At 44.1% G+C, this 26,270-nt stretch overlaps 1 protein-coding gene across 1 annotated transcript in view; it reads right to left on the reverse strand.

The window, feature by feature from the left end:
- The window catches only part of LOC117403008 (echinoderm microtubule-associated protein-like 4), a 110,131-nt gene extending 86,878 nt beyond the window's left edge, over positions 1-23,253 (reverse strand). The window contains exon 1 of the mRNA XM_059024736.1: positions 22,729-23,253. Coding sequence (XP_058880719.1) covers positions 22,729-22,753 — 25 coding nt within the window. The 5' untranslated portion in view covers positions 22,754-23,253. The remainder of the gene's footprint in view (positions 1-22,728) is intronic.
- Positions 23,254-26,270: the final 3,017 nt, after the last annotated feature.

The following is a 26,270-nucleotide window of genomic DNA, read 5'->3' on the forward strand; positions in this document are numbered from 1 at the left end:
ATATATACAGTAGAGGAAAGACTACACCAGGGATGGAAAGAAATCTCCCATTGCATAGCAGTTTGATCCATTCTTGGTTTTACTATGAGTTTAATAAGACACACCTGAGCTTGTTATCTATTCACTGTGGCAAATCAAGCTCACAGTAAAACCTGGAATGGGTGAAACGGCTATGCAATAGGAGTCTTTATTCTATTACTGCACTCTTTCAGTTGCAGTCTCCAGACGCGAGACCTGCATGGTTTAACGTTGTCACGGTTGTGCAGGGGTGGGGAATGTGCAGGTGTACTGTATGCAAGTTCAAATATTTAACTAATGGCAATGAAATGAAAGATAAAGATCTTAGGATTTGTCATGCCCAGGTTAATCTAATCCCAGGGTAGATCTGGTGAGCTCCAAGGTCTGGGGTCTCACTGCCTCCCTGTGTTGGGACTATGCTTCACCTAGATACTCTCCCCATGATAATCCAGAAACCCGACCCCGCTGTGTGTGCCTGGGCTCAACCTCACAGCCCTCAGCAGGCAGGCGGCTAACACACTAAAGCCAAGGCTTATTGAGAGCGCAGCCAAGAATGGAGAATGCAGGGGAAGGGAAATAAAATAAAGCTTATTTCTATCAATCCTCAGCAGGCGGGAGGGAACTCCACTTTTCAAAAGACATCATGATTTTATAAACACTTGGATTTCTTACTAGATGCCAAGGGACCTTTTTTCCCTGTGTAATGCTTTCTGACGACTGGAACTTTGGCACAGCACTCGAACCACTGAGCTACTCAAACCCACAAACACACTGCTTCCCACACTGCAGCCCAGCACTCTAACCACTGAGCTACTCAAACCCACTGCCTTCCACACTGCAGCCCAGCACTAACCACTGAGCTACTCAAACCCACTGCCTTCCACCCTGCAGCCCAGCACTCTAACCACTGAGCTACTCAAATCCACTGCCTTCCACACTGCACACTAACCACTGACCTACTCAAACCCCCGCCTTCCACACTGCAGCCCAGCACTCTAACCACTGAGCTACTCAAACCCCCCGCCTTCCACACTGCACACTGTCCCATAGCTCTTCCCTTTCACACTGATTACCAGCACTTGAACCACTGAACCCACTACCTTCCAGCAATCTAAAACCTCTACTGTACCAGATTGCAGACTGCAGTGGTTCAGATCGTGCAGTTTGCCAAGACAACACCTCGGTTTCACAAGACCGCGAGTGTTTTATTAGCCTGTCTCACATACTTCATTTCAGGGAATCAAAAGAGCTGTTGGCCAGGTACCATGCTCTATTAAATTAGGAGTGTTCAGACAGGGAGATGAAACCCCCTCCTCGTTTGGGATTAGAAGGGGAATATTACCAGTGCATGAACAGATCGCTCCGCTGGCTTTGCAAAGCTAGAAAACTTCTCAGAAGACGACCGCTATTTTGACTTTAGCTAGAATAATAATGGTTAGTCCAGAAGGTGGCACACAGTGTACAGGATAACTTGATAGAGAGCAGATAATTGTTGGGGCTTTTTTTGTTTGTTTCAAAAACACATATAAATCTCCCATTAGATATGACTCCAATTCTCACTGACTTCCATTAGATATGACTCCCATTCACACTGACTCCCATTAGCTATGACTCCCATTCACACTGACTCCCATTAGCTATGACTCCCATTAGCTATGACTCCCATTCACACTGACTCTCACTCACACTGACTCCCATTCACACTGACTCCCATTCACACTGACTCCCATTAGATATGACTCCCATTCACACTGACTCCCATTCACACTGACTCTCACTCACACTGACTCTCACTCACACTGACTCCCATTCGATATGACTCCCATTCACACTGACTCCCATTCGATATGACTCCCATTCACACTGACTCCCATTAGATATGACTCTCACTCACACTGACTCCCATTAGATATGACTAGCATTCACACTGGCTCCCATTCACACTGACTCCCATTAGATACGACTCCCATTCACACTGGCTCCCATTCACACTGACTCCCATTAGATACGACTCCCATTCACACTGACTCCCATTCACACTGACTCCCATTAGATATGACTAGCATTCACACTGGCTCCCATTCACACTGACTCCCATTAGATATGACTAGCATTCACACTGGCTCCCACTCACACTGACTCCCACTCACACGGACAACCATTACATTTTAAAAGCTTCTGGACGAATTGTACTTGTATTTATTTATGTATTTATTTATTATGCAAAGCAAATGGCTCAGGAAAGAGTAAAAGCAATGAGGATGTCACACGAACGCACACATGCAGTGTGGAGTGTGCAGCAGTGTGGAGTAGTGGTTAGGGCTCTGGACTCTTGACCGGAGGGTTGTGTGTTCAATCCCACGTGGGGGACACTGCTGCTGTACCCTTGAGCAAGGTACTTTACCTAGATTGCTCCAGTAAAAAAAAAAACTGTATAAAATGGGTAATTGTATGTAAAAATAATGTGTAAAAAATAATGTAATTGATTGTAAAAATAATGTGATATCTTGTAACAATTGTAAGTCGCCCTGGATAAGGGCGTCTGCTAAGAAATTAATAAATTATAAAATAAATAAATAATGCACACAGACACACACACACACAGACACACACACACACACACAGGCACATGCACCTTTCTAAAGTCAAGTCATGATTTACAGCTGGTAGTTTTTGTGAAGACGGCAAACCTTTTTCCATCTGCTTCCGGCACCTTGGTAAAAATAAACCTGGCACTTTCAGAAGCACGTGTATGGACCCTATATTTAAAAACTGTAAGCTAAAGAAACACCAGCTTAACACTGATTTCATTACAGCACACTTCTGATCATGCAGATATAAACTATAGCAAAAACAGCTATAGTTTATCAGTGCTGAGAATCTCTGAAGATGATCTGTCCTGCAGATACAGCCCTGTGACCAGCTGTCCATTGACATGATAGCATTAGTAACTGATGCAAGGAAACGTGTATCATCTTTTACTACAATGATGGCAGCTTGAATCTCAATCCACTTCCCTGTATAGAGGATGTTAAATACAGTGAGCAGCCCTGATGTCTACAATGATAACAATAAAGCCCTCTCTGTGTTCGACGCTGCCTGCAGAAGCTCAGGGCACCTTGTGACCTCCTAGAAGTGCTTAGCACAGCACAACCATGATTTGTAGGCGGCAAACAGCTAAAAATAAGCCAGCTGGAGTGAAGGCTGAGTGAGACCGGAGGTGCCTGCATTCAATTCCAGCCACCGTGTTTACAGACCTCCAGCCCTGCATCCCTGCAAGCAGAGAGATCTTCAGGCATGGGACTGGCATAACCCTGATCAACATAGAGCTGGCACCACGGGAAAGGCCTGGCAATCTCCTGCTGCTTGTGTTTTTATCAGTGGGTTTGCAGGCACAGCTGGGGTCAGGGAGTGCGGCACAGGGAGGTTATCTGGTTGGTTATCTGATCCACCCCGTCAAAGCTTTGTATTAAAAGGGCTTTGGTACCATCATTTCAATACTGGTTTTGGTACTACAGGAATTGACCATTTGTTTGTAAGACCTTCGAGCCTTCATCTCATCCGACACGATCGTGATCACGAGCAGGATTTCCATTAGTTACCACACCGGTCTGTGAACACTGCCAAGCCCCGCGTCTCCTTTCCTGTTTACTCCTTAAATTACAGAACACTGACGGATTCACAACTGACATCTGGTGCACAAAGGACTTAGCCTCAGGGAAACTAACATTTTGACCAATACAAATAAATACCTTGTAGCCCTGATGCAAGTGTGCCTCCCACTTAACAGCTCCCTACCACAAACACAGTGCAATACATAAAGAGAAAGAGCCATCTGAACACACTGACTGCTGTACACCACACAGCCCTGTAACAACCAGTAGGGAAATGAAGCCACCATCCCTCTCAAATGCCTTACAAATAAAGCATTTTCATGGCTGTTAAAGTGGGCTTCTGATCATGTGACCTCCCTGATGTTACCCAGCAACATGTTACCCAGCTGTAGAGCCAGAACACTCATTGTTCTGAGCTGGTACGTATTGTGCAGCATCAGCACCCTGCTCCGCTAGCCTACACGTTAAACAGAGAAGAGATGGTGCAGCGAGTTCCCCATCAGTGCTCTCATTATCTAACAGTAGGAGCCATATGGCCTTGATCGGTCGATTCAATACACTGAATGCGGCTCGGCTGTGTTCACAGGCTGAGGGAGCAGCTGGTAACCAGCAAGGGCCATTGAACCATTAGAGAGCTTTCTGAAAACCAGCAATCAGCCATTACTCTGGGACAATATTGATACACGGTCTGAATAGCCCTTAGAGGGAATTAGAAAGTGACACCGCTGTGCAATCAGCAGCAAATCACACTGCTTATCTCCCACCACACACAGAGGCGAGATGGCTGGGAAGCGCAGTACAGGGATTAAAGAGGTGAGATGGCTGGGAAGCGCAGTACAGGGATTATAGAGGTGAGATGGCTGGGAAGCGCAGTACACTGGTTGATAGGGATCGTCAGTATTCACCACCCAGCGACAGGGTGTGGGTGTGTGGGTGTGTGCATACATGTATGTGTGTTTCTGTGTGTCTGCTTTTGAAAGACAACAAACTTGTGGTGTTATGAAAGAATATTTTAATAAGACTCCATTCACTATTCATTTTTGCTTACCGTGGTGTCTACTATCCATAGCAGATTCTGTTTTTGCACTAAAGACATGTGCGTTTATATCTGTACTTACTGTATAGTAGATAAAGAGGTCTGCAGTCTCCACTCCACTTGTTAAATTAAGTTCTTATTCAGATTCTCAATATCAGTTAGCGAGCTAGTGAAGGACAGGACACCCTCAAACCAGACTCTATCCTGGTCTGATTTTCATGAAAACGTTCCACCTCTGCCTCAGGGGCTGGCTGCTCAACCAGCAAAGCTAAACCAGACTCTAACCTGGTCTGATTTTCATGAAAACGTTCCACCTCTGCCCCAGCAGCAAAGCTTTAAAGGTCTTGGATGAGTTGCCCTCTGTCCAGATGGTACTGCATGAGAGGAAGGGGTGGCGCCAATAGTGAGAACCGAAAGACAAACAAAGATAGATGCACTACAGGCAAATCTCATCGGCAATCATTAAACAGCAAGCAAGGTGAGAAATGTACCTTTATTAAATGACAACAGCTGTAATCAATTTGGTGACATTACTGCCATTCTGACTATCTGAAAAAAAGATTTGGCGTTACAGACAGAAACAAAGAAGTTTATATATATACACACACACACACATAATATATATATATATATATATATACACACACACACACACACACATACATACATTATATATATATATATATATATATATATATATATATATATATATATACACACACACACACACACACATAATATATATATATATATATATATATATATATACACACACACACACACACACACACACATAATATATATATATATATATATATATATATATACACACACACACACACACACACACATAATATATATATATATATACACACACACACACACACACACACATAATATATATATATATATATATATATATATATATATACACACACACACACACACACACACACATAATATATATATATATATATAGTAGGCCAAAAGTTCACAATCCATTATTATCTATATAAAAGTCTCTGTCGGATTATTATCATTATAAAGAAAACAAGCTCCAGTAAAGAGCGGGGGGCGGGGAGGGTGTGCTGAATGTGAGCCAAGCGGACGTGGACACTTTGTGATCTGAATGTTTAACACGGCAGATGCACAAAGCACTCGCTTGTCCTCCTAATCTCTCATTTTAGTTTCTGAACACTGGCCAGGGCCTGGATGTCTCCCAAAGCTCAACAGAGCTCAGCAAAGAGAACGAGAGTCCCATTGCACAGCTAAGAGGATGAGAGTCCCATTGCACAGCTAAGAGGAGGAGAGTCCCATTGCACCGCTAAGAGGAGGAGAGTCCCATTGCACAGCTAAGAGGATGAGACTGCCACTGCACTGACGCAGACTAGTTAACTCAGGATTCCTGTTTCACACAATAGCATAGGTTGCAATGACCACGGTTTAACATTAACACGATGCACCGTTGGTGGCCAACCTTTGAAACCTCTAGGAAAACAGAAAGAACAATATTCAAAGTAGCTGGTTTGTCTTGCTTGTGCTCACTGGCAATTGAACCCGTCCACTTTTAGCATCATGAGCCACAAGACAAGAAGGGTGTGGGAATCCCTTGTTTTATTTATTAGTTATGTTTTATTCAGCATTCAGAAATACTGTATGTACTCATACTGTATAACTTATTTTATTACAGTCAGCATCCCTTTTGCAGTATTACATCACTACATATACAGTACACTCGAGGAGTGCTGCTTTACAGTATATAATACTCTGCTGTAAGGCTCCCCTGAGGCAGGACAGAGCTGTGAGGGAGCCTGCGGATGCCCCAGCCCCACTTCCCCAGACTCCCTCTCAGTAGGAGTGCCTGCCAGGTTGCAATCCCCCCTGATTATTTGCGGGATGTACGACTGTACTGTCCACCTGACAATCCTCACGAATAAACAGCCGCTTAGGATGTCAACGCATGTCTGTCATGCTGATAGCTGACATGCAGACTAACAGATGCACACAAATGAATGCGCTCTCCCAGCCTGTAAACACTTTCACACAGTATCAACGTCTCTGAGACAGCAGCTGGCAGACTGGCTGTGCTCTTCACATGCCTGGCAGGCTCTGCCCACCCGGAAGCACAGAGGGACTGGGAGCTGCTCGGGACGCATTTACCAGAAGCGGAGTCCACATTCATTATCCAGCCACAGGATAACGCATGCAGGCCTGCAGGTTCTCGGTCGTGGTGAGAATGTTTATCCCAAACTATTAAAAAGCCGGAAAACTTTCTCAATGTCTTCACACATCTATAAAGCCATGCTGCGTATACAGCTATAGCCAAAAGTTTAGCATCACCCTATATAATGAACTCATTTTACTTTATAAAGTCGAATAAAACGTGCAGAATAATGTTATGTTAACATATTGAATTACATACCACTTTGTAGTTTTCCATATACTTAATGAAAAACTGACAAAAAAATTAAAATGTGACATTTCAAAATCTAACATGAAATACTGTACTACTATTATGGCTTCTGGTAAACTTTTGCAATATAATTTTGTAGTGTCTTTTATTACATGATGTTAAATAATAATAATGTCTCAATCCTAGAATTCTAGGTGATGCTAAACTTTTGGCTATAGCTGTACAGTCGTACAAAACATTTCTAAACAGAGCTTCCCTGAACCAGCGTTTTTGAGGCATCTCTGAGAGCTGGCATCTGAGAGCGCTGGTTCTTCAGGCATCTCTGAGAGAGCTGGTTCTTCAGGCATCTCTGAGAGAGCGGGATCTTCAGGCATCTCTGAGAGAGCGGGATCTTCAGGCATCTCTGAGAGAGCTGGTTCTTCAGGCATCTCTGAGAGAGCTGGATCTTCAGGTATCTCTGAGAGAGCTGGTTCTTCAGGTATCTCTGAGAGAGCTGGATCTTCAGGCATCTCTGAGAGAGCTGGTTCTTCAGGCATCTCTGAGAGAGCTGGATCTTGAGGCATCTCTGAGAGAGCTGGCATCTCTGAGAGAGCTGGTTCTTCAGGCATCTCTGAGAGAGCTGGTTCTTCAGGCATCTCTGAGAGAGCTGGATCTTCAGGCATCTCTGAGAGAGCTGGCATCTCTGAGAGAGCTGGTTCTTCAGGCATCTCTGAGAGAGCTGGATCTTCAGGCATCTCTGAGAGAGCTGGATCTTCAGGCATTTCTGAGAGAGCTGGATTTTCAGGCATCTCTGAGAGAGCTGGATCTTCAGGCATTTCTGAGAGAGCTGGCATCTCTGAGAGAGCTGGATTTTCAGGCATCTCTGAGAGAGTTGGTTCTTGAGATCTTGTTTCCTCTGCTAATGGGAGCTCCCTGTCCCCCTCTTTACCAAGAGGTAAGTGTGAAGGATCGAAATGTGGAAGGAAAGCAAAGAAACTCTCTGCTGTTTAACTACATGCACTCACAGAAGGGGAGCTCGAAGCCTGTAAAGCATTTGATTAAAAAAATACATTTATATAACCAAATAAGTTAATATGTACAGCTGAGCCCGTCTGTGATGGTATGAGAGTGACTTCTCATGAGCACTAGTGGACAAAAGCACCAGGCAAGCTTTTCAGGGACTGTAGAGTACCTGACCCATCTTAACCAAATAATCTAGATTTGTACAATCTGTAGTAATACGAGTCTGCATTCAATGGTACATTTTACTAAACACAGTACAGAGTTTAAATATATATATATATATATATATATATATATATATATATATATATATATATATATATATATATATATATATATATAGTGTTTGCTACATTACTGTAAGATGTATTTTCCTGTTCAGAATCTTCTCTGGTGAACAGTTTCCTGCTTGTGTTTCCTGAGCTCAATTGCTATAGGGAGGATTCATTCAGCTCTTTGAATGAAGACTTTGAGGGAGATGCCTTCCTGTCTGTCTTGCTGCTCCTCAGTCTGCCAGTGTGCAGTCTGTGGAAAGGACAGGTGACTGTGCAGTGTGTGCGCATGCAGTCACCTGTCCTCTCCACAGACTGCATGCGCAAACACTGCACAGTCACAAGCCCTTTCTAGCAGAATCATACATATACTACCTCCTCTTTTGTGACAGCGCTATCGGTTGAACCATCAGACATCACTGACAGGAACATTGCACCTTTTATTTTCTCTTGCAGCTGCCTTCTTTCTACCTCAGCAACGTGGTGCATAAATACTCTTGCTTGTTTGTCATTCCTAGATTTAGCCCGGTCTGTTCATCAACCCTATATTATTAAAAATAAAAAAAAGAATTTAATAAAAATCCTATTTTCTATTGTCACACTTTGACTGAGGATCTGCTAAGTATGAACTTACTATGTTTTTTAAGCTTTAAAACAAGTCACTTCAAGATACAACTGATTTCAGTAAATAGGAAATTCACCAAAATGAATCTTAAATACCAAATAAGAGTTTATTTTATTTAACGTGGTTGCATTCTAGTTTACTAGCAATCATTTGAATCCCTTTTTCAGAGTTTGTAGAAGGCAAAATATTATTATTATTTATTATTATTATTATCATTATTATTAAAATTAAAACTTCACCGGTTACACTTTCAGTGAGATTGCATTTGTTCAGCCACTGATACCCATGCGTTCTCCTTTTCATCTGGTCTTTATAATCAGCTCTATCGACTGCACATACGCAGGGATAAACACTGAGCACCTTCGACAAACAACCACTCGTCCACTTTGGCGTTGTGATAACCATAGTGACAAGGTCAAAGTTCAGTTGATTTGAACTGTCAGCGACTGCAGTTTGAGCAGGGCGATTGCCGGTAGAAAGTATAAACCGCACAGCGACATAGTGGGTTTTTTTTTAATTCACAAAACATTAGAAACAAAACATCAACAACAATAAATATTTCAACAATGCAAGTTGTTCAAATTAATATACAGGCCGACCAGAGATGCATATTTAAAAGTAAAAAAATAATAGGTTCATTCCACGCCAACTCAACCAGAAAAGGGACATTTCGTTGCCTGTCCATCTCTGATTTTCCTAGAATAATTCACCTGGGGGTTTTCAGACACGCTGAGTTCAGAACTGAAAGACATTTTTTTTTTTTTTAAATGTCCCCTTTGACCTGTGACCTTGCAAAGGTCAAACCTAAAGTGAGAAAGGGACCTTGACCAGAAAAATCACCCTGGGTGCAATTTAGATGCTACCATGTGCAGCACCTCGTTCTACTTGTATTGAGCAGGGCTTTTCAGAAAAAAATACCAGGAGCACCCTACTCACATCAGGCAAATTGCCAGATGAGGGGTAACTGACGAGTTTTATTCAAACTTCAGCCTAACCCTTTACCCTGTAGGGGATGCAGGTCCTAAAAAGCAAGTATTGCTGTAAGACCCTTAGGTATCAGTCTTCCAAATTCTGTGAACTTGCATGGGACTTGGGACTCTGTTACGATGACAGATTTGAAACTACCAAATGGTGCTTATTGTGGCGACATCATTTTTTTAAATTTCTTGTTGTTTTAGCCAACAAAGGTACAGCGGTCTGTCGCAAATTCGCACCACTTGCACAGAGCAGCTGGCATTCAATGTGTTCAGGGTACAAAAACGTCTCCGCCGCTGTGGTATATAAGTACATGATATTTACCTGCGTCTGGCGGGTGGGCAGGTGTTCATTTCGATCTGTTAAAATATTCTACAAACACACAGATAAATTTAAATAGAAATGTGTGAGTGGCATCAGAAGCCTAGAAGCAGCTGCTTTCACTGCAGGGTTTTTTTACCCACGCTTCCTTAAAAAACACCTGAATCAGCTTGTCAAATGATTTCCAGTAATAACAACCATTCTGTGAACAGCATTATTGCTAGAGGCCAATCAATTACAGGCTCTGAATACTGCAATGAACCCCTCATCTTTTACAGGAATGGACTTGTTTTGTTAACTTGTCCCTTCTAAGAGTTTACCATGGTATATTTGCATGGTATACAGTGCCTATAGAAAGTCTACACCCCCTTGAACTTTTTTCACATTTTGTTGTGTCAGTGCCTCAGAGTTTCATGCATTTAAGTAATTTTTTTCCCCACTTATCTACACACCATACTCCACACTGTTAAGTGGAAAAAAGTTTTTATTGAGAAAAAAATTCTGTATTAAAAATACAAAACTGAAAGATCATAATTGGACAAGTCTCCACCCCCCTGAGTTAATACTTGGTGGAAGCACCTTTGGCAGCAATTACAGCTGTGAGTCTGTTGGGATAGGTCTCTACCAACTTTGCACACCTAGATTTCGCAGTATTTGACCATTCTTTACAAAACTCTTTTCAAGCTCTGTCAAGTTCCTTGGGAGCGTTGATGTACAGCAATCTTCAAGTCATGCCACAAAATTTCGATTGGATTTAGGTCGGGGCTCTGACTGGGCCACTCAAGGACATTTACCTTTTTGTTCCTTAGCCACTCCAGTGTAGCTTTGGCTGTGTGCTTTGGGTCGTTGTCATGCTGAAAGGTGAACTTCTGTCCCAGTTTCAGCTTTCTTGCGAGGGCAGCAGGTTTTCCTCAAGGACTTCTCTGTACTTTGCTCCATTCATTTTCCCTTCTATCCTGACAAGTGCCCTAGTCCCTGCCGATGAGAAACATCCTCATAACACGATGCTGCCACCACCATGCTTCACAGTAGGGATGGTGTTCTTTGGGTGATGCGCTGTGTTGGGTTTGCGCCAAACATAATGCTTTGCATTTAGGCCAAAAAGTTCCATTTTAGTTTCGTCAGACCACATAACTTTTTGCCACATGGCTACAGAATCTCCTGAGTGTTTTTTTGCATACTTCAAACGGGATTCAAGGTGGGCTTTCTTGAGTAATGGCTTCCTTCTTGCCATCTACCATACAGGCCAGATTTGTGGAGTGCTTGGGATATTGTTGTCACATGCACACTTTGACCAGTCTTGGCCTCTTGGCAGTGTACTTCTTGCTCGGTCATCCAGTTTGGAGGGACGGCCTGATCTAGGCAAGGTCTTGGTGGTGCCATACACCTTCCACTTCTTAATAATCGTCTTGACCGTGCTCCAAGGGATATTCAAGGCCTTTGATATTTTTTTTATACCCATCCCCTGATCTGTGCCTTTCAACAACTTTGTCCCGGAGTTCTTTTGAAAGCGCCTTGGTACTCATGGTTGAGTCTTTGCTTTGAAATGCACTACCCAGCAGAGGGAACCTACAGGAAGTACTGAATTTATCCTGAAATCATGTGAATCACTACAATTTAACACTGGTGGAGGCCACTTAACTTGGTGTGTGATTTTGAAGGCGATTGGTTACACCTGAGCTAATTTAGGATTGCTATTACAAGGGGGATGGACACTTATCCAACCAAGCTATTTCAGTTTTTATTTTTAATTAATTTTCTACACATTTCTAGAATATTTTTTTTCACTTGGAAGTTGTGGGGTAGGCTGTGTAGATAAATGAAAAAAAATATTTTAATGGATTTTAATTCCAGGCTATAAGGCAACAAAAAGTGAAAATTTTGAAAGGGGGTGTAGACTTTCTATAGCCACTGTATTTGCGTGGTATATTTGCATGGTATATTTGCAAGACTCATTTGCATGGTAAATTTGCATGACTCATTTGCATGGTATATTTGCATGATATATTTGCATGACTCATATGCATGGTATATTTGCGTGGTATATTTGCATGGTATATTTGCAAGACTCATATGCATGGTAAATTTGCATGACTCATTTGCATGGTATATTTGCATGACTCATATGCATGGTATATTTGCATGACTCATTTGCATGGTATATTTGCATGATATATTTGCAAGGTTTATTTGCACGGTATTTGCATGGCAGTTTTCCCATGGTTATACTATGCATTTACCATAGTTTACCCTGGTTTGCCATGTTTATTACATCGCTATTCTTTACAATGCTTACCCTGTGCTTTTCCATGCTGTCACTTTTCTTTATGAGAAAACGTTTCTAATGGAGAGTATTGCAATGAAACCTTATGAAACCTGTTAAATGTGGAACAGCTTGCAGCGGCTTTGGTCATTAATGCTGGAACTTTCAATGTGTTTTTCAACCAGCTGCCGTAAACAATAAGCCTGCCTGAGTGGGGAAGGGAGAGCCAAGGAAAGCTTTTTCCAACACCTGCCTTCCCTTATAAAAGTCTCCCACAGTAAAAGCACAGCAACGTGTAAGTCAAGGCATGACAAAGCATTGGCAAGCATTGTAAAGGATAACAAGGTACCCAGGGCCATAACCAGAGCTGACATTCTCTCAAGGTCACACTGAGCTTTCCAGCTCTAGCTGGTAGTATTTATATGACTGCTTGGTATTGACTATTCAACCTCCAAATCTGTTACATGGCAAAACAACTTCACAAGAATTTTTACATGAGCATCAGCATTGGTAATGCAAAAAAACAACCGAGGACACGACCTCGCTGTCCTCATCGCTAGTGACGGTCATGAAGGTACAGTAGGGTAAAGCATATTAATAACCAAGGCAAACTAGGGTAAACTATGGGAAATGTGTAGTATAACCATGGGAAAAGCATTGGGGGGGGGGGGTGCAAAGTGAACACGGCAAACTCTTCGAAGTGTTAATTTCTGAAAATCAGAGAGATGCATCGCAGTCCTGGTCCAGGCTCGCTCTATAGGACTATTCAGTTCAGCACTTTAACTAAACAAGGTCAGGGTTCATTCCGCGCTGGAAATCTGGAAATGAAATGAGATCAGCAGCTACAGTTTCTACTGTGTAGCCCTGTCAAATAATCCTGCTGACTGGAATTCCTGCGCACTCGCTTTCCTATAGGATATCCTTGAATGCTAGAGAAGGATTAAAGAGATTAGAGATTAAACCCACACGTGGATCCTTTCCAGATCTTTAGGCAGGGAATAAGCCTAACCTTGTTCCTCCAGCTCCTGTTACTGTAGAGGACAGAGACGACATGGTTTGATTACCGTCATATGTGTACGAAGTGTCATGAAAATACCCAAGGTCTGAGGAGAAGTTCTTAGCAGTACAGTCTGGCAGTCAGTTCCATGTGATATCCATTGGAGAAAGAGGGTCACTAACTCTGTATAAAGAAGCAGACCAAGGGCAAGAACATAGCTGACAGCTTTGGGTTCAATCCAGTGAAGTCATGCGCCTCTTTCTCGCAGAAACATCACCTCAGTTGCTAATTACTAGTTTAGTTAAAACCATACTGGTTGCAGGATCCAAACCAGAAGAAACATCATCAGCAAGAAGGATCTCCGATCAGAGCCAGCCAATTCAATATAGGTGCTGGAATGTGGGAGCCAGCGAAATTCAAAACAGAGTTGAGCACAGGGACAGGAATGCCAGTAAAAACAATACCGGAAATCTGAGCATTGCAACCTTAGAGGGGTTGATTCAAAAGAGGGGCCTCCGAGCCAAAGCGCTCAGATCGGAGAGAGAGCTGTGCAGTGCAGCACCGAGATCTCACTGTTCTTGCTAAAGCAGTAAAACTAATCCACGGACCAGCAATCTTACGATGGAAACCAAAGTCCTGACCTGAACCCCATACTGTATCCAAAGAGCCCTGCCACCATGAAGACCTGTGGCAGAAAGTGTGATAGGAATAGCAGTCCATTCGTATGTAAGCAATCATATGCTATACACACATGTATAGACTGTGTGTGACAGCGTGGTTAGTGTTTGAATACAGGGAGCCCCCTCCCTCACAGCGTGGTTAATGTTTCAATACAGGGAGCCCCCTCCCTCACAGCATGGTTAGTGTTTGAATACAGGGAGCCCCCTCCCTCACAGCGTGGTTAGTGTTTGAATACAGGGAGCCCCCTCCCTCACAGCATGGTTAGTGTTTGAATACAGGGAGCCCCCTCCCTCAAAGCATGTATCTGTCAGAGGGAATATCTGTGAATACGATATGTTTATGACACCATATTATTTCCAATACATATTATGTTTAATTAGCAGGTAATGTTGAAGTTTACCCATGCTTTTCACATGGTTATACATATCTTTGATTTTCAATGCTTTATTACACTTTGCTCTACAGGAATTCAACAACCAAAACCAAAAACAACAACATGCTCAAAACACAGCAGAGCTCCCATCTCACTGAGGAGCCTATTCACTTTCAGCTCCTCACTGAGGAGCCTATTCACTTTCAGTTCGTCACTGAGGAGCCTATTCACTTTCAGCTCCTCACTAAGAAGCCTATTCACTTTCAGTTTGTCACTGAGAAGCCTATTCATTTTCATCTCCTCACTGAGAAGCCTATTTATTTTCAGCTCGTCACTGAGAAGCCTATTCACTTTCAGTTCTGCAGAAATGTAATACAATGTTGAGAAGAGAAAAAAAGGTTAAGCAACATTCTTCCATCTGGAAACATTCAAAAGCACATGCTTTTTTTTTTCCTCTGTTCACTCCGTGAAGGAATTCTGTAACTTAATACACTCCTTGTCTTTTCTCCTGGATAAGTGGTGCCGGACGCACGTAGTGTGGAAGCCATGAGTTCCAGCACAGGGGGACTCCTGCTTCACTCTTAAACCATCCGATCAGACGCACTGGAGCTTTCAGACAGGTGGAAAAGAGGGGGGGGGATAAGGGAGGGGGTGCATAAGCACATGTGCAGCTCACGGTCGGCTGTGGAATAGCCTGGACTCGAACTCGCGACGTCCAGGCTATAGAGCGCATCCTGCACTCTAGCGAGTGCTTTTACTGGATGCGCCACTCAGGAGCCCCCTGAATCCATTCTTCTTAATCTCATTTCTGTCATCACAGGTTAGCAATAGCTAACCCTAACTTTAAGTAAAGCTCCTAATCCTCCATTCAATACAATTTATCCATGTTGAAAAATCCATTGAGATTGTGGCCTCTTTTCCAACCTCACTGCATTCTCACAGGTGGGAGAGCACTCGCAAAGTGGAACTGGATCAATTACAATGAGACTGTCACATATGCATTGCTTAGGGAAAAAAGCATAGCTCTGTAAGTTGAATCCTGCAAGTGCAGCGGGGTGGAATACCGGTGTGTGCTTGTGGGTGTACAGTACTTATTGATAAGAGTACAGGACTCAATTGGCATTGGGTTGCAACATGTTCTTGTGCAGCTCCCACCTCACCCACTCCTCATCATCACACCATGTGCAACAGATCAGCTCTCTATACATCATTCACAAGCCTGGCTTCGAGAGGAGCGCCAAAAGTCGACTCAGAGATATCAGGGGCTGAGTTATCAGACAGTAAAAGAAGAGTAGACTAGCAGAACATTATCCAGGGGGCGTGCTGATTACTCTGGTCATAAGAAGAGAATGCATTAATATACAGTATGTGAAACGATACATTCAGATGAGAATGCGGTATAATGAAGACTAATCTTCTAGCTCTGTTAGGGTCACGTGTTCACAGGCAGCAGGTGGCTTCCCATTGAATTGCAATCTGTTTTTGTTTTTTTAAACAGATGCACCTAAGGATTTTCTACAAAACCATTTTTTAAAAACCACACAAGCCTTAAATAGTTAGCCATTTCAGGCTTGTTTGCTTTCACTGGAAAAACAGTTACAGAAAGAGGTCTGAAATCTGAAGTTTAACAACCACTACCACATTCCAGACAACCGTTGGGTGCCTCTTCATAAACTCAGTTCATTTTGCATATTATACAGCAATTTTACAGTCATTTAATTGCATACTTAAATGACATGCAACTAGAACAGGGTTCTACCAGTACATCTGGTACAGCAGAGTGTAGAACAGAACAGGGTTCTACCAGTACATCTGGTACAGCAGAGTGTAGAACAGAACAGGGTTCAACCAATGCATCTGGTACAGCAGAGTGTAGAACAGAACAGGGTTCAACCAATGCATCTGGTACAGCAGAGTGTAGAACAGAACAGGGTTCAACCAATGCATCTGGTACAGCAGAGTGTAGAACAGAACAGGGTTCTACCAGTGCATCTGGTACAGCAGAGTGTAGAACAGAACAGGGTTCAACCAATGCATCTGGTACAGCAGAGTGTAGAACAGAACAGGGTTCAACCAATGCATCTGGTACAGCAGAGTGTAGAACAGAACAGGGTTCTACCAGTACATCTGGTACAGCAGAGTGTAGAACAGAACAGGGTTCAACCAATGCATCTGGTACAGCAGAGTGTAGAACAGAACAGGGTTCAACCAATGCATCTGGTACAGCAGAGTGTAGAACAGAACAGGGTTCTACCAGTGCATCTGGTACAGCAGAGTGTAGAACAGAACAGGGTTCAACCAATGCATCTGGTACAGCAGAGTGTAGAACAGAACAGGGTTCAACCAATGCATCTGGTACAGCAGAGTGTAGAACAGAACAGGGTTCTACCAATGCATCTGGTACAGCAGAGTGTAGAACAGAACAGGGTTCTACCAGTGCATCTGGTACAGCAGAGTGTAGAACAGAACAGGGTTCAACCAGTGCATCTGGTACAGCAGAGTGTAGAACAGAACAGGGTTCAACCAATGCATCTGGTACAGCAGAGTGTAGAACAGAACAGGGTTCAACCAATGCATCTGGTACAGCAGAGTGTAGAACAGAACAGGGTTCTACCAGTGCATCTGGTACAGCAGAGTGTAGAACAGAACAGGGTTCAACCAGTGCATCTGGTACAGCAGAGTGTAGAACAGAACAGGGTTCAACCAATGCATCTGGTACAGCAGAGTGTAGAACAGAACAGGGTTCAACCAGTGCATCTGGTACAGCAGAGTGTAGAACAGAACAGGGTTCTACCAGTGCATCTGGTACAGCAGAGTGTAGAACAGAACAGGGTTCTACCAGTGCATCTGGTACAGCAGAGTGTAGAACAGAACAGGGTTCTACCAGTGCATCTGGTACAGCAGAGTGTAGAACAGAACAGGGTTCAACCAGTGCATCTGGTACAGCAGAGTGTAGAACAGAACAGGGTTCTACCAATGCATCTGGTACAGCAGAGTGTAGAACAGAACAGGGTTCTACCAGTGCATCTGGTACAGCAGAGTGTAGAATAGAACAGGGTTCTACCAGTGCATCTGGTACAGCAGAGTGTAGAACAGAACAGGGTTCAACCAATGCATCTGGTACAGCAGAGTGTAGCCATTAACCCGTCCCATCTAACACCCGCATCAATGTGCTTATTAATATGCATGTCCTGTCCCGTTGGTGAGATGAGAGGAGGTTAAAAGCTCTAGAACCATGAATGCCGAAAAGCCTGGCTCTTTTGCATAGCGGTTAAGACTCTCACTTGCAGTATGCAGGGTTGCCACTCCACCCAGTTACACATGCCACGAGAGGGACACAAATAAGACTCCCATTGCATAGCAGATTGATCCACTCCTGGGTTCACTGTGAGTTTAATAAGACAACCCGAACTTGTTACCTATATACACTGCAGATATTCAAGCTCATAGTAAAACCAGGAATGGGTGAAACTGTTGTGCAATAGAAGTCTTTTTTCCATCCCTGTATGATGGCAACCATTTAGGTTATATGCCTGTATTATACCCGTTATAAAACACTGATAGTTTAGTCGATTGTACAGCCCACATACACACATCTATTCACACACGTCAGCAAAAAGTAAAAGCGCTTTTCTGATCTATGAAACAAAGGTTATATTTCCTTGCGAGGTCTAGCCGTGATTAAAACTCTTCCTGATTTAACACTGGATGAAGTCAGATCTCTATACAAGGGGGTGATGAAGATATGTCAGCATGCAGGAATATAAATGTATAGAAATTAAAACCAAACCGCGACAAGCCTAAAAAAAGTTTCATTTTGACAAGGTTGTTTATTTCTGAAAAAGTATTTCACCATAGTATGCTGCCAAAACAACAACTGTATCAAATGGATCAGTCTTAACTATACTGTGCTATAATAAAAGAAACAGCACCGAATTACTGTTATCTCGAAAACGACTTGATTCATTCTTTAAACGTTTGTGTTAATGGTTGCTTAGCGTTCAAACTACCAGAAGAGTTTTTAATAAAAACGTGCCCTTAACCTTCTGTTGTACTTTGATATTCTCACAGCCAGTATTAAAGTACGGGGGTGTCCCATGCATCAAGGTACTTAGTGATCACGCTGACAAAATAAAAAAATCAGCAAGACAATGTCAGAGAGCAAGACTTTAAACATCAGCACTTGTATTCTGTACACTTTACACCACCATTTTGGAGGGCAAACACTCACACAAGCATCTGATAAACGCTGGGGCACAAGAACTCGTGTGGAAGCGCTGGGGTGTCCTGGCATTGCTGGCTATGATAAATCCTGGGGCACAAGAACTCGTGTGGAAGTGCTGGGGTGTCCTGGCATTGCTGGCTATGATAAATCCTGGGGCACAAGAACTCGTGTGGAAGCGCTGGGGTGTCCTGGCATTGCTGGCTATGATAAACGCTGGGGCACAAGAACTCGTGTGGAGGGGCTGGGGTGTCCTGGCATTGCTGGCTATGATAAATCCTGGGGCACAAGAACTTGTGTGGAAGCGCTGGGGTGTCCTGGCATTGCTGGCTATGATAAACGCTGGGGCACAAGAACTCGTGTGGAGGGGCTGGGGTGTCCTGGCATTGCTGGCTATGATAAATCCTGGGGCACAAGAACTCGTGTGGAAGCGCTGGGGTGTCCTGGCATTGCTGGCTATGATAAACGCTGGGGCACAAGAACTCGTGTGGAGGGGCTGGGGTGTCCTGGCATTGCTGGCTATGATAAATCCTGGGGCACAAGAACTCGTGTGGAAGCGCTGGGGTGTCCTGGCATTGCTGGCTATGATAAACGCTGGGGCACAAGAACTCGTGTGGAGGGGCTGGGGTGTCCTGGCATTGCTGGCTATGATAAATCCTGGGGCACAAGAACTCGTGTGGAAGCGCTGGGGTGTCCTGGTATTGCTGGCTATGATAAATCCTGGGGCACAAGAACTCGCGTGGAGGGGCTGGGGTGTCCTGGCATTGCTGGCTATGATAAATCCTGGGGCACAAGGACTCGCGTGGAGGGGCTGGGGTGTCCTGGCATTGCTGGCTATGATAAATCCTGGGGCACAAGAACTCGCGTGGAGGGGCTGGGGTGTCCTGGCATTGCTGGCTATGATAAACGCTGGGACACAAGAACTCGTGTGGAGGGGCTGGGGTGTCCTGGCATTGCTGGCTATGATAAACGCTGGGGCACAAGAACTCGCGTGGAGGGGCTGGGGTGTCCTGGCATTGCTGGCTATGATAAATCCTGGGGCACAAGAACTCGCGTGGAGGGGCTGGGGTGTCCTGGCATTGCTGGCTATGATAAACGCTGGGGCACAAGAACTCGTGTGGAGGGGCTGGGGTGTCCTGGCATTGCTGGCTATGATAAATCCTGGGGCACAAGAACTTGCGTGGAGGGGCTGGGGTGTCCTGGCATTGCTGGCTATGATAAACGCTGGGGCACAAGAACTCGTGTGGAGGGGCTGGGGTGTCCTGGCACTGCTGGCTATGATAAATCCTGGGGCACAAGAACTTGTGTGGAAGCGCTGGGGTGTCCTGGCATTGCTGGCTATGATAAACGCTGGGGCACAAGAACTCGCGTGGAGGGGCTGGGGTGTCCTGGCATTGCTGGCTATGATAAATCCTAATCCTGGGGCACAAGAACTCGTGTGGAGGGGCTGGGGTGTCCTGGCATTGCTGGCTATGATAAATCCTGGGGCACAAGAACTTGTGTGGAAGCACTGGGGTGTCCTGGCATTGCTGGCTATGATAAACGCTGGGACACAAGAACTCGCGTGGAGGGGCTGGGGTGTCCTGGCATTGCTGGCTATGATAAACGCTGGGGCACAAGAACTTGTGTGGAAGCGCTGGGGTGTCCTGGCATTGCTGGCTATGATAAACACTGGGGCACAAGAACTCGTGTGGAGGGGCTGGGGTGTCCTGGCATTGCTGGCTATGATAAATCCTGGGGCACAAGAACTCGTGTGGAGTGGCTGGGGTGTCCTGGCATTGCTGGCTATGATAAATCCTGGGGCACAAGAACTCGCCTGGAGGGGCTGGGGTGTCCTGGCATTGCTGGCTATGATAAATCCTGGGGCACAAGAACTTGTGTGGAAGCGCTGGGGTGTCCTGGCATTGCTGGCTATTAGATAATCACCCCATCGTCAAATACATGCAAAACATTAATTAAACACAAGAGACTGAATCTACAGAATGGCATAATACCTCAAGGCTCCACAGCAAAACAAGCTAATTTCAATACTTTATGAACAGCATTCAGCCCTGCGCTGCTGAGAATCCAGACAGGTGGCTTTGAACAGCTAACAGTCTGAATGAAAAATACACAGAACACAGCACTGGAGCATGTGAGGGGAAAAGAAAACTACAACTCCCACAGTCCTTCAGGGAAACATAGCATAACACTTCCCAGCCAGGAGACAGGGATTATGATATGTTCATATAGAGGCTCAGACAATACATCCAGAAATCTCTAAACAGCCATTTATAGCGTAGCCTAGTGGTGTCAGTGCTGGTGCCATAGGTCTGATAGTGAATTTAACTACACACCCCTATAGAGGCACGGGACCCTTCCCAAAATATCGTGCCCATCTATCCAAATAACTCATACATCAGACCCCAATACATCTATGAAGAAAGATTGTGTGTGTGTATTATATATATATATATATATATATATATATATATATATATATATATATATATATATATATATATATATATATATATATATATGAGAGAGAGAGAGAGAGAGAGAGAGAGAGAGAGAGAGAGAGAGAGAGAGAGAGAGAGAGAGAGAGAGAGAGAGAGAGAGAGAGAGAGAGAGAGAGAGAGAGAGAGAGAGAGAGAGAGAGATAGATCAACAAAACTGTCCTTGATATGTATATAATAAAGGAACATTTTTCCGATGGATAGCTCCAGCGTTCTATGTACTGCGAGGTTGTGAATTTTGCAACATAGAACATAAGAAAGTTTCCAAACAAGAGGAGGGCATTCGGCCCATCTTGCTCGTTTGGTTGTTAGTAGCTTATTGATCCCAGAATCTCATCAAGCAGCTTCTTGAAGGATCCTGGGTGTCAGTTTCAACAATATTGTATCTGTCCTTGAGTTTCTTGTATCATTCGCTGTCCCTGAGTTTACATAAGCCTGTACAGCTATTGATAACTCTTAGATTCAGCAGATAATTTGGTTGTCTTAAAAGAAACTGTGAAACGTTTTTCACTGCTGTCTAGGAAATGGCAATGGTTTCTGAAGTTGTTGTTTTTTTACACTGCAGAATGATATATTCAACACAGTACTAACTGTGGATCACACCGCTACAGCAGAGCATGCTGGAGTTGAGACCCAGTATCTGACCTGAGGGGAGACAGCAACCCTCCCTACACAGTATGTGTCAGGACTTACCCGTGCTGACGATACACATGTTACAGTTTTCATATATTCAGAGGCAGAGAGCAGCTACTGTCACTGCTAGGAAATATCAGTGCAAGTTAACGCTGCATTCATTACACAATAGTACAGTAGCACATAGGTCGCCGATTTAATAAACACTGCATTACCAATTGTTTATTGCCACGCAAAAACACATATGCAGTAGAATAATGCAAGACACCCCACTTAAATAAAACTGGCAAAGTTGGTTTTGCAGATCGACACCTATATTTATATATATATAAATAATCACAGTTTCACATGTGCACTTTCACAAGTCTGTCGGGTTGCACAGCGATTACCTATTTCAACGACGTTCATTCTTTAAAATGTCATCAGAACAAAATAGAAACCTAAATAAATAAATAAATAAATAAATAAATAAATCGAACATCCTGCCAACAAAACACACATTAATATATATATATAAACAACGTTGTTATTTGCAGCAGCAGTGGCGGCGGCACAGACATACTCACTGTGGCAACAACAGAAGCACAATCCACAGACTGAAAGAAGAAATACACAAGCAGACTGACACTGACATGTCCATTTATTATACACCGAGTACCTGCGATTCCAAACCCCGCACCAGCAGTCAAGCACGCTGCCTTCCGTCTGCCCTATCTCCGATCCTACACGGCACTAATGGGGAGGCTATAAATAGTGCATCGTGGTTTAGCAAGGGAGTCACTTACCCAAACTGCCGTCGAAACCGTCCATTTCTGCAAGAAATGTTGTAACAGCCCAAACGAATCCTCTACCAGCTGGATGGGCTTGCTGTCTAAGTTCCTGCCGCCGATTCTTGTGCTTTCTCGTTGCGGGGAAATAAGGGAGACGAGCAGGTCGGTATCCGGCGGGTAGAGGGGGGGCGGTATAAAACAAGCTACAGCTTCTTTCGGCCGCCGCACTGACTGTGTGTGCGTGTATGTGAGTGTCTCTGCCGGACGACAGTATCTCTGTGTCCAAGTTCGGCAGCGCTGCGCCGGGTGACTCGCTCTCACTTTCTCGATCGTCTTCCACGACCGCTTTCCTCCACCGGGGGAAGAAGGGAGGGCAGTACTAGGCTTTCGCGTTTCCGACTCCGCCCGATCTTGGCAGCCGGAGCTTCCCTTTCTCTCGCTCCTTGACTGTCTGGGATTGGGAACAGACCCGATCCACACACAGGCGAGGGTCTCAAACACTTCCTTGGACTGACAAACCGCTGTACAGGACTGGATCCAGACAGGAGAAGTGCGCACATGCGGCGTAATCCAGGTCTCCATATGGTAACGGGACAGTGAGATGAACCCTTGTCTTGTTCGATTTCTGCAGCCCTCCCAGTCTCGTCTTTATTTGATTTAGTATAGTACCGTTACTTTATTTATAGGGGCCAGGTTATGGAATAATTCTAGGATGGAAATGCTGAAATATCCTAAACTGAAACTGTCACATCCATCTAATTCATTGCCACTCATAAAGGGTACTTTATGACACAGTGGCAGGTTCAATGACTCTTGGTGTCATATACAGTACATGTCATATAGAGTGCATGTCATCTACAGTGCATGCCCCTATCTCAGGTATCTGATATATAGTGCATGCCCCTATTTCAGGTATCTGATATACAGTGCATGCCCCTATCTCAGGTATCTGATATACAGTGCATGCCCCTATCTCAGGTATCTGATATACAGTGCATGCCCCTATCTCAGGTATCTGATATACAGTGCATGCCCCTATCTCAGGTATCTGATATACAGTGCATGCCCCTATCTCAGGTATCTGATATACAGTGCATGCCCCTATCTCAGGTATCTGATATACACTGCATGCCCCTATCTCAGGTATCTGATATACAGTGCATGCCCCTATCTCAGGTATCTGATATACACTGCATGCCCCTATCTCAGGTGGTCAGGTCGGATTGTTTATCTGGCATGGGGTCACCCACCTGTTTCCACAGGTGAAGCGCTATCAACTATTTTAGAACCCACCTAAGACTCCCGTTCCACATTCCACAAATTATGATCAGCTTCCTTTATAATGTAAACAAAGCCTGATTGACTGAGCTATCAAAAGGCTATATCTTGTGGATCACTCACCTGGCTGAGATGCAAAATTAGTATTGAAATATTTAGCAAATAATGTGAATTCACTGCATGTCATGGGGACCAATGTTTTGTTGGTACACCTGGTTGACTGAGCTATTGAACTGTTTAAGGGCTTTTTAGCTTCCAGATTCAGCAAACATGGCTTATTCATTTCAGAATCAAACACGTTTTCTAATATTCTTTCATGTGGAATTAGCTGATACAATTACAATCAGGGCTGTATTACAGGAAACAAATCACTTGCAGGGAAATAAGACCAAAATCACTTCAAATCCCCTTTCAAACGAAGCAGAGTAGAACGTGTGTTGTGTGTGTTTATTTATTTCAAACAGCATTCATTCAGTTTGCTTTTTTTTTGTTTGCATGAATGTTCAAATATTTGCACTACATAAATCACTCTGTAAATCCATGCTGTGTTCCTCAACACGGTGGATTAATGACTGCACTGTACCACCAGCTGTCTAGTTGAAATGTAGAAATATGTAAATCACTGTGAGTGTAGAATCTCTCTGCCCTCTTCTCTGCTTCACCTCACTTGTCTATCATTACAGAGAGCAGGTGCCCTTCTCCCTGCGATGTAGTCTCCATCTGAGGCTGGAGGAGCTGCAAGACTTGCTACTGTGAATTCACTGGAGCGCTCTCTCTCTCTCTCTCTCTCTCTCTCTCTCTCTCTCTCTCTCTCTCTCTCTCTCTTTTTTTTCAAATTCAAATTCAAACTGGCTTTATTAGCATGACAGGAGTGATCCAGTGTTGCCAAAGCATTTCAACACATATGTTACATACAATGTTAACAACACACAATATCAATCCCTCCCCCCTTTCCTTCCTTCTTAACAGAATGTAAACAATATAACCCCCCCCCCCCCCCCCCCCCCGTCTAATTTAACAATTAAATAATAGTGCAGTTCTATTGAGTGTCTCACACCGTCCCTCAGGCTGTGACAGGCACACACATACTGGGCTGCTAGCTCTGCTGTCAGAGCCTCCTCTCCCAGCAGGATCCGCATTTTCCCAGGGTCAGGCAGGTGTGGAAATTGGGTCAACTGACTCAAGAATTTAGAGAGGTATGTTTCCCTTATTTGGCAGTATTTGGAGCAGGACAGCAGGAAGCGCGCCTCTGTTCCGACTTCCCCCCGCTCACAGTGACTATACAGACTGTTTTGTCTGGCCAGCCAGCTCTTTTTATGGCGGCCTGTTTTCGATGGCCAGGCTGTGGTCACTGAGTCTGTACTTCGTTAGGGTTTGTCTTTGCTGTCATTTTGTCATTGGCTCTGTTGTCAAGCTGGTGTTTCTTTGCTCGTTGTCTCAGAGGGTCTCTCTCTGAGCAGAGCTGGGGTCACTGGGATGCTTTGTGCTGGTAGGAGTGTGGCTCAGCCTGGCTCAGATGGACCCAGAATTTGTCTGCTCTTTTTTCAGTGGGTAGCAGTAAGGGGAAGCGACCGAGTTCAGCCCGACATGCATGGTTGGGGGAGTTTCTATGTATATGTAAAATGTTTACATATATATATATATACCCCTCCTAAAGTCCAGCTTCCACTGCCTCAAAGTGCAGAAGGGTGACAACGGGTTCTCAAGACGAAGTACAGCGGGGTCCCCTGACTCTGGCGTGCTGTGAAAGCTTGAGTAACATACTCGGCCAAAGTGGAAGGGGCACTCACCAACCCGCCTGGCCAGCGTGGTGAGTTATGGCCAAGAAGTTGAATATTTTTATGAAGAATTACAAGAACTAAAGAAAAATGGGAATAGCCACTATAAGTTCATCATCAGTGACTTTAACGCCAAAATAGGAGCCCAGCAAGAAGGCAAGAATTCGGTCTACAAATTTGGACATGTCGACAGGAACGAGAGGGGTGACAGACTAGTCCAATTTGCAGAGAACGATAACTTATTCATCATGAACACCTTCTTCCAGAAGAAACCCATCAGGAAATGGACATGGAGAGGACCCAACGGAGTGAAGAATGAAATTGATTACATACTCACCAACAAGAAGCACACCGTACAAGATGTCTCGGTACTAAACAATTTTAACACAGGAAGTGACCAGACTTGTAAGATGCAAAATACACCTAAACACAGATATAAAGCGACCAAGAGGAAGACCTCCAGGAAGGTGGCAAGATGAAGTTAGGAAACATGCCGGAGCA

The sequence above is a fragment of the Acipenser ruthenus genome, chromosome 5 (genome assembly GCF_902713425.1).
Source record: "Acipenser ruthenus chromosome 5, fAciRut3.2 maternal haplotype, whole genome shotgun sequence".
NCBI classification, from domain to species: domain Eukaryota; kingdom Metazoa; phylum Chordata; class Actinopteri; order Acipenseriformes; family Acipenseridae; genus Acipenser; species Acipenser ruthenus.